Consider the following 19742-nt stretch of genomic DNA (forward strand, 5'->3'; position numbering starts at 1 on the left):
TAAAAACAACTTGTTAAAAACACAACAGAAAAGTTAAATTGTTTGTCTATAATTTAAATCCTTGAAAGCAATTTTCATAGTTAGAAATTTATTAATTAATTTAAAAAAGATAAATTAAAAAAATCAACTTAATTTACGTGGCTCTTCTAATTATTTCCATTTTTTCTACAAGTATTTATTAGCAAGTTTATCTAAACTAATTATTTTATTTTTATGAAGAAACAAACAGAAGAAAAACCTCAGCTCAATTTAAAACATTTACCCACTCGTTACAACCAATTCATCTTTGCACTAGATTTATATATTATGCATCATCTAAAACACGGAACATATGATTCTTCAATTTGACGTTTATACATTACAGCTTTAACGAAATAAATTGACAAAACCTGCGGATTTTAATAACACATTTAAAATACAACTCAAACTTCACTTATAATTTTACACTTATTCTAAAAATCTATTCACGTTTATTCAATTTGAAAGGCATAAACCAAATTCACCTTTAATAGTAAATTTATTTCACCTCCTTAATTCATTTTTTCCCGTCTGAATGATTATTAAAAAAAACTAAAACCATTTCTATATTAACTTTTTCTCCTACTTTTTATTGTAATATTTTTTACACTAAATGTATATACTGTGAACGATAATTACACTGAATATAACCATGATTTTGAGAATATCTGACAACCTGCAAGACGGAAAGAAATAATTTGTAATCCATACCGCACGAGGTAAAAGGATCTCAATTGCAATCTTCAATGCTTTCATTTTTTCCAAGTTTCCAGTGATTAACTGGACCTGAAAGGATATCTCATTATTTGTGTATTTTACTACTACCATGAGGCCCCTAACAAATAAAAAAGAAACATACCGTAATTTGAAGAAAAAAAATGCTAAATTCCTCCTTGGCAAGCAAAAATTAAAGATAGTGATTTTATAAGAAGTAAAATAGAAATAGCAAACTCTACAACAGGTGGCATAAAAAAGCCAACTGAATGTTGAACTTGACATATCTAACCAGGAGCAGGCTGCATTGACAAAGGTGTCTTTCAACCAGATGCGTTCTTCCTTGCAGAATATACCCTGTAAGCTGCCAGGCCAACTACGACCACTGCAGCTCCAACTGCAATATGATGAGTATGAAAAATCATTAAATGTTGAAACAAATGGAGGAAGCATATAATCGAAAGATGATTGCTTGCTTATCACATCAAAGCTCTAAATAAAGTCTACTCTACTTCTTTATGTGCCTCAATGAGAAACAACTTCAGAACTCAAACGAAAATGGTCGAAACATGCTGAAACCAGAATTACAAAAACACGAAAAGGAGCTCCGAAGACAGGAGCTTGTTATGTATGGATTCAGCGACTCCTTCTCACCACCATTGATTTTGATGATCCATCAGCTAATCCATCCCTAAATTCCAAGCAAAATCTACCCGAGAAGAAACCACCCGAGATGAAAAAATGAATAATAATGATAATGGAAAACTACTATTGTCACAGTCGCTACCATTTCATTCTGTTCAATGACAATAATTCATTGGAAAATTAATTCCAAGCAAACACCCAACCAACAAGAGACACAAAGTAAGATCAACTCAAGTGAAAAATGATAGAAAAAAGGAAATAATAATAATTAAATAAAAAAAAACAGTTCAGATACAATACAAGCTTAACATAAAACCACTGAAATTATGAGAGAACATATGGAAATTAAAGTGAACAACTACACAACACCCGGACCAACATAACCTAAAATGATAAAATGCTTAGCCAAATATACTCAAAAGGTAAACACTTAAATCCTTCGTTCTTTCATTACCTAAAATGTCAATAAGTGAATAATGACCTTAGAAGTGTCCTAATCTAATTTTAGGACATTAAAATAAAATCAAATAATATTCTAATTATATTCTTTTGGACCACCCTCACTTAGACTTTTGTTAGTTAGCAAACAAGACTGAAACTCAAACAACCTTGAGACATAATGTTCGGAATGAGCTAGTCAACCTAAAACTGGCATACCTGAAACAGCCATTAGAGATCGATTAATAAGCCTGTGATACTGCTTGCGGCTTCTTCCAGCTTCAGTTTCTGGAATGCTTAAATGAGGATGCTCAGCAGCAGTTACAATTTTCCGGAACAGACCGTTGAAATCTCCTAACTTGACACTGATTGGTATAGGAGCCTCTACTCCCATATCTTGACTAACCTACAAAACACATGGACATGTCAAAAGTTCCATTGCAGTTGATAAATCTATTGATTGAAATTGCTTATTATCACAATTACATAAGCTAAGATAAAGAGAATACAAAATTTACTTGATAATATGTTCAAACACTCATGACCAAGGTTGTCAGACTCATGGGAGCACAGTAGACTCGACCCGTAAACTCATAAGAGTTTACTTTGTATGAAAAAAATATTTCAACAATAAATTAATCAAAGTATTTAAAACAAAATATCAAAATACTAATAAAATAATTATATTTAATAGTGAATAAGAATAATATAAATTCAAAGTTCATACAAATATTACAAAATATTATAGGATTGCCCTCACTTGAATTTGATCCACTCCCACACATACTTTTAAGAAAACATGGATTTATAAAAAGAATGAAATTAAAAAAAAATCAATTGAAAAGAAAAAATTTCTAAAAATGCAGCAGATGTGTTGTGCCCTTCCCTCACAATTTTCTAATCTTCCAAATTCCCATTCATTTTCAATTAAAAGAAAACCTAACTGTAGAGATTTGTTTTATTTCACTCACAAAATGCAACTCAAAACCCACTGAAACCAGAGAGAAGAGAACACAGAACACGAATATGGGCGTGCACCACTCAGCAGCACTGCCGGCAGTGCAAACAATTAGAATTGAGACCAGCGACGAGAGAGGCGAGGCGACCACAAACGGAGGAGACATCAAACTTTACCTCAATGTGAACCCAAACACGAAGTGAGTTTTCTGAAGCCTAAAACAAGGTCATTTTGGGTTAAAAATAATACCCTTTTGACTCGCCAACTCGGTTGCTAACTCGCGAGTTCAACCGAGTTCACCAAGTTTGCTTCTTGGAAAGGGTGAGTAAAAACGCAAACTCGAACAAGTTAAGTTAACTTGCAAGTTTGATAACCATGCTCATGACTATGATTATCCATCCATTACATATACAATTGTTGCCCATAAAGAGAAAAGTTATGCACTTCAATTATTGATGATAAAGGATACATATACAAAAGACTATATCGCACTTATGTTGCTTTTTAGAGGTTAATTGAAATCATAATTTGAAAAATTGTCATATTCACTTCAAAAGTTCCTTATCCAATAATTATGTACAGTATAAAGTTTATAAACACACAACAACGCAAATGAACAAGTGAATATAAATACCCTAGTTGACTCCTGGATAGCCATTGGAAATGAATCCAGATCATCTTTAGCTGCAACTATCAGGCAGGGCACCTCAAAGCCAGTATCTTCTCCATGACTAGCAATTTCAACCAGGAGTTCAGAAGATGTTCTCCATGAGGATTCATCAGACCTGAAATGAATATCTTGTCAGCTATATACACATATTTTGCAAGCATTTAATGAGTTGTCTACACAACATGATCACGAAATGAAAGTTAATTTAAAATACAGTTTACGAGTTTCCATTTTAATCAGAGATTAATGCATAACATGCAAATCTTGAGAATCTTACTTCTAAGCTGTTTTAAAACTTATGTTTGAAAGTCACAAATGTTAATGGCTAACCAGAAATTATTTCCTTTTCAGCTTATAATCTCTTTTTACGAAGCTCATCCAAATGCATAGCAGATTATTCCAAGCGCTTACGATGCTAAAAATAGCATATAAACTAAAAATATCAGAAACATGTTGTAATGCCTGGAAAACTTTATAAGACCTCTTCTAAATAAGTTATTTAACAGTGAAATTTATCCTCTACTGGTGCATATACTAACAGAGAACAGGAAATAGATATGTGGATTAATGGACCTTCACAAAAGTAAACAAAGATAATCCATAACTTTAATCTCTAATATCAGTGTCACCTGTCATGAACAAAAACTGCAATGTCACATGAGGCCAAAGACTCCTTATTGGACAGGAGCCTCCTAACTCCATCTCCAGGAATCTCTCTCAGCACAACATATTTTTTGTTTTCCTGCAAAAGATAAGATTTACAAGAGACAAAACAAAGGTTCAGATATATAAAATGAATAAAATAGGAGCAGGTAGCAGGTACTGCAACAGGTGAGAAAGACAATTTTTTTGTCCTGTAAGTAGTAGCTATCGAAAGATGTCAACCAAGTATCTTACCATCGAAATATCAACAACATTTACACCATAACGATCTTCATTGGTTGGATTGTAACTTTCAGAATATGGCCTGCATTATTGATTCAACAACAATAAGGTATAAGGTTTTGGAAACTATAACATCAATAAGCTTCAAGGTAACACAAAAAAAGGAAAAACCTTCCAATAAAAGAATTCAATAATGCAGATTTCCCGGCCTTCCTAGGCCCAAAAACAAAGCACTGCAAAACATTTCTGTCTGAATGTTGCTTCTTGCGATCTAAACGCCTCCTCCTGGTCACACGGATAGCAGATGATGGATCACCAGGATAACCAATGTAAATCAGATTCTCCACACTAAAATTTGGGTTTAGAAGTGTCATAAGTGCCCACTGTCCAGAAAAAGTAAATATTTTGTTAAAAAAATTCAATGTCAATGCAAATAAAATGCTATCAGCAATAGTAAGGCACACACACCAGATATATAGTCGTAGAATACATGTTTAAATTATATAAATTAAGGGAATATGTATCAATAATGGAACAAGTAAAACTAAGCAACCTTGATTCTCAATGCATACAAATTCATTGAATTGATAAAACTCCCAACAGCAGCCAACAATTTTTTAAAACTAACATTCAACAAAATGCAGGGTACACAGATAAAGATAAAAGACTTGCTCACCTCTGATAAAAATGCATCTAGCGATAGTCCTCCAAATGCATTTTTTTCTGCAGCATCCTCATATGGAATTCCAATCCAAGGACTGCAATTTAAAACAATAAAATATCATATAACACTGCAATACTTCAACTCCAATTTCTCTCATGACTCCTGACCTGGTTTAACTGAATAACAAAGCTATTTTGAACGGCATTTTTATCAATGTTAAGTTAACCTGATTGTTGAGTGTTATAAGGTAAAATACCAGGTTTAGAGATCAAATTCACAGGAAGAACATTTAATGAGGAAAATTTAGATCAAACTCTAACCATTAGAGGGTTCAGTGTTGAGAAGATAAGAAATTTTAAACAAAATAATACTATGAACAATTCAGAAGTCTTCAAAAGTTCTGAACTAAACCAAGAAAATTTGGATAAAACACTAACCATTAGGACAACAGAAATAGACAGAGCATCAAGTAGACTCCAAAGAGGGATCAGTGTAGAGAAGATAAAAAATTTAAAACAAAATAATACTATGAACAATTCAGAAGTTCTGAACGAAATCAAGAGAAACTCAAAAAAACTTGGGCCCCAAGTTAAAAAGACACTTGAAGCAAGGTGACTGAATAATCTTCAAAAATATAAAGACACAAGCTAGACGGAAGTACAAGCTCAAATGAATAACAAACCAATGCCGAAGAAGCCAAAATAATGACAATCCATCACTGAAAAGAATATGCAGCTTCAAACTATAGAAGGTCTAGGCACTTGAAAATCAATAGTGGATAACTACCTATGGCAGAAGTCATGGCAATTTTTCTAACACACACACACACATATATATATATATATATAAACCGAAAGAAAAAAAATGAAAAATATATCTAGAAACAGCATAATAACAACTTAAAATTCATAGCATTTATATAAGCCTCATAATCTCTTGATAGTCATCACATATAATCTTGAACATAATTCACAAAAACACAAATATTTCATTTTCTTTGACGGTTGCACAATGTTTATGTTAGAATAGTTTAACTTGCCAGAATAGGTTAACTTATTTTCTGTCCAACTCTATATCTTCCATTGTATCTCTAATAATGTAAGAACTTGTATATACACACACAAATAAGCTGAGATCATTTTCTCTTAAACATCATTGCCTCATATTTTCATTCCCAAATTAGTCTCAAGGCAGGTCGATCCCGTACTGTTTGAGAATGGCAGCTCAGAAAACTGCCACTTGACACTGTATATGATCCAGTGTTATCGAAAATTTGTTATGGCGGCACCATGGCGGATTTGCAGCTTGCCGCCACATGGCAATGGCAATGCAGGTTTCTCATGGCAGCAACTTTTTGTATCACGAAATGCAGGTGTGGCACATAGATTGTGAAAAAGGCAGAGAGGCAAAAACAACGGAGTGCGGCAACGCATGAGAAACCCTAATCTCTTATTCAATCTGTTTGTTGTCTTGTTCAACCCTAATATTTTCTTATTATTCTGTTGGGTTATCAACCAAATTATTCAATTTGTTAAAAGGTTTTGGGCCATACCCGGCCCAATGCAAACCTTATAATTTAACCAAATGCTGCCTTTTGGCGCCGCTGAAGATCGCACTACTGCTGCCATTGACACTATCGCTAACACCACCATCGCTGCTGCCTCCAATTGCAAGTCTTTTTCTTTTTTCAAAATTATTCTTGTTCAGCGCCAGCCTTGTTCCAAAAATTTTGTTCTTTTCCACTTCCACTATAATTATTTTCTGAAAAATATACCTATTTTTCATCAACAATAATGGCCAATGAACAGAACGCTTCAAGAACATCCAATAGAAATGACCTGGGTTGGAAACATTGTCATCTGATCAAACTTAAATACAATTGTTTGTAATTATTGTGGAAAAGTTATGAAAAGAGGAATTACTAGAGCCGAAGAACATATTATGGCAAAGAAGGGCAATGATGCTACTTGCACTGAGACTCCAAAAAATGTGAGGGAAGAGCTTTGGAATTATTTAAAGAAAAAACAGCCACCCCTCCATCAATCCTATGTGTAGCTAGCTACAACTTATGATAATAATGAGGGAAAATGAAGTTGAAATTTCCACAGCTAGTAATGATAAGGGGAGAAATAGTGGTGGAAAAAAAGGACCAGCGAATATGTTTTATAGAAATCTAGCTACTAATAGAGATGAGAAAAAAAGAAAAGCTAAGGCAAGGTAATATTAAAGAAGCATGTCACAAAAATTTAAAGGCATTAGTTCATCCATATATTGTTTAATTTTGGTACCACGCAGTCTTGTCATGCAACCTTGTAAGATTGAAGACTTTTCAAGATATGATTGGTGCTATAGGTTCTTATGGACCTCATTTTCAAGCTTCTACTTGTCATGAAATTAGAGTTTCACTTCTCAACAAGGAGGTTGAATACACTAAAAAGTTGTTGAAAGATCATAAATTGTAGTGGAGCAAACACGGTTATTACATCATGTCAGATGCATGGACTAACCAAAAGCAACAATGTTTGATTAAACATTTTGGTGAGCTCCCTTGTAGGGACAATGTTCATCACTTATGTTGGGATTGAAGAAGAGTCAGATAAATAGAAATTTAAGACATTTATTTTATGTTTTGTTGTTATATTAAGTTTTGAACTTGAAATTTGTGGTGTTTTGATTTTATGTTATTGTTATGTGAATTTAATTATGGTTGTCTCTTTCATTACTTTTGCATTACAATTATATTACTTTTTTTAAAATTATCTATATATACATATTATATTTCTTTTGACCGCAATGCTTCCACCAAAAACCCATTATGGATTTCATTATAATTTCATAATGGGCTTTTGGAGTCCCCAATATTTCTCAAAGTTTAAAATTTAATCTTGAGAAATATATTAAGTATTTATTGAAAAATATAACTAAACTAACTCAAATAAACTTAATTTGAATTTAACAGAAATAATAGTCTCAATTTTATCCAAACAAAATGGATATTGATTGAATCTAATTTAAATCTAAATTCAAACTAGATTAAAAAAACAAATTAACTTGATCCAACTAAATGAATCTAGATTTCAAATTCAATCTATTTCATCAGATTTGAATTGGATATGGATATATATATATGTGTGTGTGTGTATGTATATATATATATATATAGGTTTCACAGGTGAATCAGTATATGGATTGTCCTGATTACAAAGTAGACTCTTACCAAATTTTCAGTAGCTCTCCTAGCTTGTTTTTTTATTTGTCTTGATATAACATTACTCTAAAGTATGGCCAGGCTAAGTGAACTGTAGTCAGCGCACCAGTCAAGGTCCAAGGAAAAACCCCATCAGGTAGGTGGGGGTTGAACATAGCTCAAGTGGACAAGGGAGACTCAGTATTAAAATCTTATAAGTATTTATCTTCTAACCTTTACTCTTTGAAGATACAAAGGATATGCTGATCTGATTTTCTTATTCCTAATATAATTTGAAAATACTTGAAAGCTCTTGTATAACATTGGTTCAACTAAAATGTTATGTTTCAGAAATTTTGTTTCTTGATTATATTGTATAAATATATCCTAAGATTCAGAATACTATAAATATTAAATATATCATGCTAATTCAACCCTAAGAAGACTCAAACTTCTCAGTACTTGAGATTGCTGAAGCATATTACAGTTTCAGGTTGTTGAATTTACCTCGGGATACAATTTACCCCACTTGTGATCAGTTCTACATCTTAAGTTTTGAAAAACAGATCATAGTGCCCCATTACCAATTCAAGAAAAAACTAATGCAGAGTAATCTATAATGGAATGGTAGACAATAATACAACAAAAAGCAATCTACCTTTCAGGGGCAGTAGAAAACAATTCTTCAAGTTCCCGAGGTCGTAACATCCCATCCTAGGGGAACAAAATAATATTGCCCAAAATCAAAAAGAGTTAGGCAAGTTACCATTTGCAACTTATATCATAATAGAATCATCTCATAAAATAATTGAAAAGAAGAATTAACATACCCTATCACCATCAAATGCATCAAAAATTGCCTTTAAAAAATCAAGTGCATCATTTGTCAGCTCCACACTCTGCAGACATTAAAGTCAATCTTAATCAAAACAAGACAAATATACCCAGTCATCCACAAATTGATTTCAGACAGGTATAACAAATAAACCTGTGTCACGCCCAATACACATACATGTTAAATCACAATTCATCCAAAGAAATACCTGATCAGGAGCACGTTTTACAGGTGGAATTAGATCATCAGCAAGTTTGATATCATCATTATATCCAAACTTCCTTAGCACAGTCCATGTTGTCTCAAGACGCCCCTTTTCAATAAAAAGGGCATGAAGAAATAGGAATCCAGTCAAAGTAAGCCCACGTTCATTCACCCCTTCAGACATTTTTTCTTGTACAACCTTCTTTACACCCACAATTTCAGATGGTTGCAAAGGAGCGTTGAAACATTTAACCTGTTGAATGATTTGTTAGCTTCTCCATAATTCATATATATTAGCTATCTTGTCATAAACATAATAGAAAAATGCTTATAATCAAACTCTAAGGTGGCAGACTATAGTACTTGATAATAAATGACTCAATTTTGGTGCTTAAAATTGTCATATTAAAAGGGAAATGCAACCTGAAAATCATTCAGCTCAGCATCACTAAGGGCACCATCTCTGTCATGGTCACAAAGGATAAAAATCCGCTTCAAGGCTCGCACACATCTAGGCTTTAGAGTTTGCGACTCTTGATCAAATAATGGAGCTGTTGGATGAAGAACAGCCTTTTGTGCATAGTAGAAAACTTCGGGGACCTTCAATAAGGAAATTTAATAGGCAATGCATGAAATAAAATCCAAATACGATTGATCAGCACCTTAATATTAAGATATGTCAAGCCAATGGTTGGTACAAAATATACCTGAATATGCCTACATGCTGAACACTCAATGCAAGTTTCAATCTCTCGAAACTGTTGCATTATTGGCGACATCACCTGTTCTAGGCTCACCTGTTGATTTTCATCCCTCAAATCAAGCCTACAACCAACTACTATAACTGGGACTTTTACCTGTTCATTAAATTCAAATATCAACATCCAGGCATACATACACCAAAACTGAAGAGACAATATATTATGCGAATCTGATTAAGCTGTGAAATGAACAGATGTATGCAAGCATGTGCAAGTTAAGTTCTTTTCATAAGAGAAAAGAACATATCTGGTTCTAACAATTTGCAATAATTTGTTTGGGTCATTCCCCATCCGTACTTTATGAATATTTTACTTCTTGCCTCCCTTTTTCCTCTTAATTCCTAAAGAAATATAAAAAGGAGCTCCGGTTGTATATCTTTGAGATGAAAAAATTAAAATAAGATCAGAACCTCTAACTTGCGTAGATGTGGAAGCCAAAATATGCTCAGATTTTCAAGTGTCTCGGGTCGATCACATGCATATGTAAGGACTACTGTGTCAGCCCGCTGCAATTCTTCAGCAACTTTATCACTATCCTCAGCACTGCAATAGCAACAATACCAAAAACAAACAATAGAATGAACCAATGGAGACATTCAGATTTAGGGTAGACATCTACACAACAATAAATAATTTGTGCATGTTTAGCTGGAAACTACTTTTTGAGATATAATAGCCCTTTTTATCTCTCTGGCCAAAATAAAAGAGAGAAAAAACAACATTTTGAAATAAACTGAACCCAAGTCAAATCTATAAGCATAAGAGTACATTTATTTGGATCATTACAACATGGCTCTTAGGGTTCAAGGAAGAAAATGCAACACAATACTACCAAAACGTTAAGAGATTTAACAGCCAATTACAACAATAACAACAAAACCTAGCACTTGAATCACCTGTTATAAGGCCTACGAATCTTAAATTAAAAAGAGAAAAGCATCACTTCAATCATCTTTACACGGTCTTGGGCTCTAAAACTAGAGAAAGAATCAAACGAATCACACATAGGTTATTCCAATCAAGAACCGCGTCATCACTTTACTTAACGAAAATCAAGTCGTACCGGGAGGAGGTGTCGATGATGGTGATAGGTACGCGATCCGGATAAAGATCTTCAGGCAAACGTGTGGGAGGCAATACCGGTGGCACATTCACTGGAAAGTTATCGGCGGCTGCCGTGATGATGAGGCTGGATTTTCCCGTGCCTTGGTCTCCCGCTACGACAATACGAACTCCGGTGCGACTGTGAGGATTGACGGTTCCAGAAGAGGGTTTTGCCATGGGTGATGGGAGCAGCAAAAGTCGAGAACAACCAAAGAGTGAGAAAAAACCCTAACAAAGGAAAGTATGGTGGTGTGCCCTAGAGTAGACGGTGCTTGTAGGTGGCCGTCTGGGCCCTTCACTTCTTCAGCCGTTAATATTTGTAACACCTTTACTTCTCTTGCACCTCAGACTACTGTACCACACTACCAACGGAAATTGGCTTTTTCCATAAACACCTTTCTACGCTATCTCTTCCTCTCAACACACCTTCCAAATGTATTCTTTTGTATAACTTTTTAATTAACTTGTTATTTTATTTCTATTACATATAAATTGTATACTTTTCTACCCCCAAATTAATCATATCATCTTTATACACAAAATCATCACCAAAAACAAATATATCTTTTTATTTTTTCACATAATAAATTCATAACATTTATTATAGATTGTGTTATATAAATTTATAATACACTGAAATAATGCAGTTATGTAATTTATTTAAATCATTTTATTACAATTTTATGTAGTTTTTATCAAATTTATTATAGTTCTATCAGTTTGTAAAATTTATCACATGTTTATGTAAAATAATTTTATATCATTTATTATATAATCATAAACATATAGTTTTATATAAATTATTTATACCATTGTATAAGGAAATATTCTTCTAATATCATTTTTTAATTAGAAAAATTTATCCTTTAATAAGTAAAAACAATTTATTTATTTAATAAAATAAATAACTGAATAACTTATTTTTATTTTAAAATAACAAAATGATTTTTTTCTTTTAAAAATAACAGTTATGTAATTTTTTAATACTACTTTTATAAAATTATACATTTTTAAATTGTATTGTCTTTAATTTTTAATTAATTACTCATAAAAATAATAAATATATATTTAATGTAATAAAAATGTGAGTGCACATGTTCGCACGCAAATAATTTTTCAATTAAACTATTTTATCTTTTATAAAAAAAAATTATTATTATTTAATGAAAATATAAATTTGTAATAACATAACTTAACTTATGAAAAAGAGAAAACACTTTAGTCTAAGGTTACTTGGACGAAATTGATAGGGAGGTAATTTCATAGTTAACACAAATTATTGTTGATAAAATCGTAAATACAATTATACATAGTTTCATTCTCATTTCTTTAACATTCACATTTCGAGTAGTTAGATTTATATTTAATTATTGTTCATATGTTGCAATATTTAATAGTTGAGCAGATTATTCAGAGGTCATTTATTTCTCGTGCTTGAGATGATATTTTAACGATGACTATGTATCGAATATACCACCTACAACGTGTGTGGCAATAGTGGTTCTTATAGACTTCGTGATTCCTTTGGTCCACCATCATGGAAAAGTGTTGTCTCTTACAATCAAGAGGTCTTACATAAGATGGAGATGTAGTTTGAAGAAAAAAATGTGATCAAATTCAATAGTCAGTCATTGCAACAAAAGTTTAAGGAGTTTGATAATTCTTAACAACAAACTTAAGGAACACCTTATATTTTTTTTCAGGTTGTTCGATTGAGCTTTAAAGGAAATTATGTTGTTGTGTGGATCCTTTAGCAGATCACAATCACCACTTAATGTGATTGTGACTAACTACATTAACATTGACATTAGAGAACTTGACCATCGTGTCTTCCACTAGAGTGACTTTACACACATCTCATGCACTGCACTGCCGAACTCAACACTAGTGCAAAAAGAAGAAAAAAACGTTCTTTATTTAATGCAGCTCTGCGCTTAAACACATTCGTAAACAACGCGTGACATTCGTATACTAATCCCGTTGGACCAAGGTCATTTGAGACTCAAGCATACATCACTAACACCCTGGAAAAAGAGAGAAAACAAATTTATTTATGTCCTTATATTAATGAGTAAGTTTAATTATATGTCATCAATTATTACTATTTTATGTTTTAAATATTTACTAACTCTTTTCATGGATGATATAAGCATAATTGGCAGTTACTTGTCTTATCAATGGTTGATAAGACTGATGTGTGGTTCTGTTCCCTACACAAGAAGATTCCCACAAAAATTTAAGGATATCATTTATACGTAAGTACAGTATAAACTTAACTTTGTATGTTACTAATTAACCATCTACTAACGAGGTTTTTTGTATTAACCAGTTCATGGTGTGATTATAACATCCTAAAAGGTCGATCCAGTTCAAATAATTTAAACTACATAAGAATAAAGGTTAGTGATTTTTTTCTTTCTCTATTATCATTGTTTATCAATATACTAACATATTAGTTTATTGAATTATAGTGTAATAAACAATCATAAAGCTATGAGAGTGGCTATTACATTATGCAATGAATGATTACCATTATAAAACTAGCTGTTAAAACTGGTTGGAAAGAGGTAATAACATGATATGTTAAATTATTTTTATAATTCTTGAATATATATATATATATATATATATAAACTAAATTATGTCAACTATATTTTGCAATGCAGTTATTCACGAAAGAAACACCAATGAATTCGGAAGGCATTTCATATGTCAGAGATTCTTGGTCCACATATTTCATAATTTTTTATAACTCTAGCATAGTTAATCAATAGTGTAGGTTTTATTATGTAATTTGATTACTTGTAAATGTACATTTTGATTCTCTCAATTTATCTCTATATTTTTGTATTTGTCTGGCTGAGTTTAATCATTATGCAAGTTAATTTATATGGTTTAGGAACAATACAAATTGCATTTTAAAAAAAACAATATTTACAAATGCGGTTATTTACCAAAGTCGCATTTGTAAATGTGATTTACGAATGTGGCTATTACCAGAGCTGCATTCGTAAATCTTAAACCCCTAAAACCCCCAGCTCATTCAGAAGAATATACAAATGCGGTTATTTGAAATAACCGCATACGTAAATCGCATTTACAAATGCGGCTCTATAACCGCATTTGTATCTCTCTGATTTATGAATGCATGCTTATCAAATGCGGCTCTATAGCCGCATTTGTAAATGTAAAATAACCGAATTTGATTAGCATTTCTGCGCTAGTGCAAGAAAAAAACAAAGCTCAAAATTTCTAAAATTACTTTGTTATGCAGAAGGTTGGTAGTTGATCACCACAAATAACATTAATCAAATTAAAAAAAAAAACAGATTAAATAGCACAAAAAGACGTAATTTCCACCATGAAAGTACCTATTACAACGGTTTTGGTTGAGGAACCGATGTAATAAGGGACATAATACATCGATTAAAATTTTAAATTGTGTAAAAGGAGACATATTACATCGATTATTGTTAGAAATTCAACAAATATTTTTTGAATTTGACACTTCACCGATATGTGTCCTATGAGTGTCATACGAGTGTTGGTGTCCGATAGTGTCCGACACAGACACGTCATTTAAGAAGAGTGTTTAAGCTTCATATGTTCTAAGTAATTATAATAAATTAGAATAATAATATAATTGATTAAAATATTTGTTTGCAATTTTGTGAAATTAATTGATTAAATTATTATTTTAATAGATTAAAACATAAGAGTTCAAAATCTCACAATAGCTTAAGAGAATTTAATTTATTAAAAATATATTTTTAACATATTAAAACAAAAATCCTTAAAATTGTTCATGATTTTAAGTGATTACAATAAATTAAAACAATAATCTAATTGATTAAAATGTTTTTTTTAGATATTGCAGACTCATAAGAATATTTTAACAGGTTAAAAACATATTTAATCCATTAAAAAATATCTTATCACCAAAAGTTCTAAAGTATTACAAAAAGATTTCAAACAACAATTATCCCAATCAACACAATACACTCTAGAAACACATCTAACTCTTCATGATCAAATTCAATCTTCAAACACGTTGATTCATCAAATACACCACATCTCTTACAAGCCCTGTACTTAATGAAAATAACAAATTGATATAATGAAGACAGGTATGTTATCCATAGAAATATGTTTAATATAAATCAATGTGAACAATAAAAACATTAAATATTAAAACTTTAAAAACTAAAATACAAACTCTCATAAATATTTTTTTAAATTATTTTCTAACTTCTAAAAAGTAAAAATATTTTTTATACATATCTTTATTAAGGAAAAAATAAATATTTTAAAATGATATTAATTTTACAATTTAAATAAAGATAAATCACAACTCTTGAACTCAAATTTTTTGAAGCTATATTTTTTATTTTTACAGTTCTCCGTAATTCTCCGTAAACAATGGTGGCTCCCTCTATCTTTTCTAAAAAAAATCATCCCATCATAATTTCAATTGTCAAACCTATGAATTTTTAAGTAAAGATATCCATAGATAAAATCCAATATATTTAACATAAAAAGGTACAAATTTATTTATGTTTTGTAAATAATATGATGACCAGTTAAAAGAATAATTACTTTTTAAAGAAATTATGAGATTATACTAATACTCCCAAAAATCTATAAAAATGCGGCTAATGCTTAAAAAAGAAACACAACCAGAACACGACCTTATTCTAAAACTAGAATGCTAAAATGTAAAGTTACAAGCTCCAAACAAAATTTAGAAAGTAAAGCTGATAATTTGAAATTATCTTGATGCTGTAAATTATTTTCGTTTTTTTATTATCTTCTCATTACTAAAAATTAACATTAAGAGTACCAAAATTATATTTAAAATGAAGGACAATGGTAGTAGAAGAAATAAATAAGCATTAGAATATCATCACTCATTTTACTATATACTTTCTTTGGACCTGTAATCAATGGATAAAAAGAACACAATAGTAAAATTTTAAATCAGAAACAAAAGAGTAGATTTTATTGATGAGTTATCATGACCCAATCCAATTGTGCAGGTGGGCCCAGTTGCACAATCAGATTCACAAATACACAACAAGAACATAAGAAAGAATGAACATGAACAGTATCTGTACATTACACCTCCATTGAAAGAAAGAAACTTTGGAGTGAAAGAAAAGTATTGTAAAAATGATGTCTGGACATTACACCTCCATTGAAAATCAAAAGGTTTCAGGATCTGTACCTGTGAGTTACAATCATCATCATCAAATCTTCTTGTAATTCAATTCATGTTCCATTTTTTATTCATTTTTCATTTCATGCAGGCCGTTCCAGATCCACCACCCTTCAAATTCTCAGGTTCATTCATGTTTTCCTTGCCATTGAATAAATAAAATCATTAAATTACCTTGCATGAATCTTTCAATCATAGAAACTTACGTTTTTTTAGTGTGTCATGCATTAATTTTATTGTTTTTAGTTTGTAAAGTATTTTTGTATTGATGGATGTAGATTCAAATCTTCAAACATTTCCTCCTTCTGGAACACAAGGAAAGATTGGTGGTGGCACTGGTGGCTCAGGGCCTCCACGTGATGGTGATGGTATTTTCATTTTCTGTATAACTATGTTGCAATTTATTACTTGCATTGGAACAAGAATGTGTAATTGTTTTATTTGCATTATACAGATACATTTTCAAAACCAGTATCTGGTTCTGATGAATCCCAGCAGAGTGGTTGGTTTCAGGCTTTTTCACTCGCTACTTACAAACCATACTTTGATATTGACACTATAGATGTTCTGGAACGAATTAAAGATTCACTCTATCCATTCAATGGAGCTTTTAACGAAAAAACTGCTTCCAATCCTGATTTGTAAGCTTACTTTATTCTCTCTGATTGTTTCTTTAGTTAACAAATTACAGATCACTGGCTATTAACACTACACCACCAACTCTACAGTTCTTCATTGATGACTCTTTTCTTAAGGATGACAGAGGTTAAATAATGTGATGTTGTTTCATCCTTTAATAATTCTTAAGTTTCATGTTTGAAAGAGAACACTTTGTATAACAGGGAGGAGTGAAGTTAAGATTAACATTAGCATCAGTCAGTCATTCGATTGTGAAGTATAAAGGTACTTGATCCATAAAGCTAGGTTATCTGAAGAAGATAATAACCTCTAACTTGAAATAAGAACTTTTAGTTCTCAAGTTCAACTATTATTAGATTCATGTTATTGGTTCTTATTCTATTTGGTATAAACTAGGAACTCCAGAATTCCTCTAAAAGTTAGGAAAATCCAAGTAATAAATCGATATTGATAGATAAAAAATGCAACAAATGGAATGGCTAATGAAATGGGGTAGAAAGAAGTTACGTTTCCATTGTTTGAAAAATCTACTATTTTTTTATATTGAAATAGGATAAGAAAGTGTGAATCCATTTCATGTTCTCCAAACTGGAGGGGAAGAAGATATATAGTTATTAGATGAAATGAAATGCATTCAATTCCATTCCATTTCTTTACATTTTTAACAGTGCAAAGTTCAAACTCATATTATCATTTCATTTCACCCTTTTCATCAATTCAAACATAACCTTAAGTTTTTAGAACATGATATCAAGTCTGTTATTGTGGTTACCTGTGTGAGTATGTTGAAGAATATCTCATTTTGGTTTTTTAAGTTTATTGAAGCATATCTCCCCAGTTTTGGGATCCAGTATCCTTCCACAATAATTATAGTTTGGTTGTTCTTCCACTTAATTGGGTTAGTTTTGCTTCATTTCTCATGTTATTTCACTGTAGTTTTTTTTCTGTTCTTGAGTTTCTTATTACCTAATTACCAAGGTTTGATATAGAGGATCATAGGAAAACTACTATTTTAGAACTTTGGAGAACAAGCACTTTATTTTGCCATAGAAGGTATTTATATACGAGGAAGCACACAATTTGAATTTCACTATAAATGTGCAACAGGTACGGACCATTCTGGATTTGCACTACCTTAATATTTGTAGCGGCTTCTATTGGTACATTTGTGACATACATATCTCACAAATTGAAGCATCAGGAATGGAACTATGACATAAATCTGGTGACTTGGTCTGCTGGCTTGTTTTATGGTTATGTCACCTTTGTTCCTCTTGGTTTGTATTTAATCCTCAAATACTTCTCTGTACCATCGGGTCTTGTCCAACTACTTTGTCTTTATGGATATTCCCTGTTTATCTTTATTCCAGCACTGGTAAGTGACTGCTATTCAAGAAAATATGAAATTTGAGATTTTTCTTTGCACCTTCCAATCCCTTTGTTTGGTGCAGTGTTTGTCTGTTGTGCCATGGGAGATATTCAGATGGGTGATTGCTGGGGTGGCTGGGTTCATGTCAGCAACTTTTGTAGCACTTAACCTTCGGGCTCATATTCTGTCAGCTGGAGAACGATGGCTTTTGATTGTTGCTGGCATTTTTCTATTACAGTTGGCTTTATCTGTTGCACTAAAGGTCTACCTCTTCAAAATAACAGTATGAAAGGAAAGTAGTGTCATTATCTATCAGCATCAATGAAGTGTAAATAATGAAGAGAATTTTTGTTGTTTTTAATTTTCAGAAATATGATTTGAATGTTGAATAACTACAAGCAATTGCTTCAGTGTACTACATATATAACATGTCTCTCAAGCAAGAACCCTATTTAGTCTTGAAATGTGGATACAAGCTCACCAATCTTGTGCCAAAATACCTGAGGAAAAAATTCAATACCAAAATAGTGGCGGAGTATTATGTAATGAATTGTATCTAAATTCCACTGATTTTTAAAAAGTGAAGGAATAACAAGAAATCGCCCCATTATTTACACCAGAGGTTCTGCCAATTACTAGAATAAGAATTAAATAGAATAAAAATGGCATACTCTGATGGTGAACTAGTAGGTTTTGTTTTGCAGCTTCTGATAAAGTAACTTCTTGCTGTATAACCCTGTTCTATTTTTCTACCAAGGAAAATTATTCTATTTTATATTAAAGTATAGAAGATGACAAACTTACAATCACTAATGGGAGAGGAAGAGATGGATTAAAAAACAAGTGAAGCAATGTAGTTGATATTTTAATATAATATTATCCTAAAATACTATTTTTAAAATTAAAAAGAAAAAAAAGATGTAAAATAGAAAAAATGGGATGATAAATGAACTTTGCAGTGGTTACATATTCTAAAATAAAAATACCCCATTAAAATTGTTCGTCAAAATTGGATAGAATAGTTATAGATAAATTATAGTTTAGTACATCAGTAGGTTTTTTGAACTTTTTAGGAATTTTAATTGAGTTTATAAACTTCAAAAAATATTTAGATCCCTAGCTTGCCTGAAAATGATGTTAAAATTGGTAATAAGAGGAATAATTTCAAGGCGTAAAGAGAAAAAAATGTGTGGTGACAAAAAAGAAAACAATAAAAATAGGTGAAAAATATAATAAAAATAGACATTGATCAAAGAAAATTAAAGACAAAAAAAATAGAAATGAAAAAAATTGAATAAGAATGAAGATGTAATAATAATTTCTTATAAATAATTAATATATTTAATCTATTACATATAAATATAATAGACAATGGAATATATATATATATATATATAGCAATTTTCCTCTAATTATAATTATTTTTCTGTTTTGCA

General features: G+C 31.3%; 2 protein-coding genes across 2 annotated transcripts; one reads left to right on the forward strand and one right to left on the reverse strand.

Annotated features, from left to right (window-relative positions):
- Window positions 1–748: 748 nt before the first annotated feature.
- LOC137829831 (mitochondrial Rho GTPase 1) lies at window positions 749–11544 on the reverse strand. The gene is made up of 14 exons (XM_068636788.1): window positions 11043–11544; window positions 10390–10522; window positions 9926–10075; window positions 9642–9818; window positions 9223–9471; window positions 9010–9078; window positions 8838–8893; window positions 5005–5086; window positions 4500–4711; window positions 4341–4410; window positions 4073–4185; window positions 3408–3558; window positions 2035–2221; window positions 749–1129 (listed from the first exon to the last, which is right to left on the reverse strand). The coding sequence occupies exons 1-14, from the start codon at window positions 11258–11260 to the stop codon at window positions 1056–1058; spliced, it is 1941 nt and encodes a 646-aa protein (XP_068492889.1). The 5' UTR covers window positions 11261–11544; the 3' UTR covers window positions 749–1055.
- A 4649-nt stretch (window positions 11545–16193) lies between these two features.
- LOC137828212 (uncharacterized) lies at window positions 16194–18770 on the forward strand. Its single transcript, XM_068634691.1, has 6 exons — window positions 16194–16309; window positions 16390–16423; window positions 16577–16666; window positions 16753–16939; window positions 18045–18312; window positions 18389–18770. Exons 1-6 carry the CDS (start codon window positions 16253–16255, stop codon window positions 18593–18595), a joined length of 843 nt encoding a protein of 280 aa, XP_068490792.1. The 5' UTR covers window positions 16194–16252; the 3' UTR covers window positions 18596–18770.
- Window positions 18771–19742: the final 972 nt, after the last annotated feature.

This window comes from Phaseolus vulgaris, chromosome 7, assembly GCF_000499845.2.
Source record: "Phaseolus vulgaris cultivar G19833 chromosome 7, P. vulgaris v2.0, whole genome shotgun sequence".
Taxonomy (NCBI): Eukaryota; Viridiplantae; Streptophyta; class Magnoliopsida; order Fabales; family Fabaceae; genus Phaseolus; species Phaseolus vulgaris.

Coding starts and splice junctions, on each gene's coding strand:
- LOC137829831 (XM_068636788.1), bottom strand. CDS start 11,260: ATGGCAAAACCCTCTTCTGGAACCGTCAATCCTCACAGTCGCACCGGA. Junction 9,079..9,222: donor TAAAACGTGCTCCTGATCAG/GTATTTCTTTGG, acceptor TAATGTCTGCAG/AGTGTGGAGCTGACAAATGA. Junction 4,411..4,499: donor TTGAATTCTTTTATTGGAAG/GTTTTTCCTTTT, acceptor TCAATAATGCAG/GCCATATTCTGAAAGTTACA.
- LOC137828212 (XM_068634691.1), top strand. CDS start 16,253: ATGATGTCTGGACATTACACCTCCATTGAAAATCAAAAGGTTTCAGGA. Junction 16,424..16,576: donor ACCACCCTTCAAATTCTCAG/GTTCATTCATGT, acceptor TGATGGATGTAG/ATTCAAATCTTCAAACATTT. Junction 16,667..16,752: donor GCCTCCACGTGATGGTGATG/GTATTTTCATTT, acceptor TGCATTATACAG/ATACATTTTCAAAACCAGTA.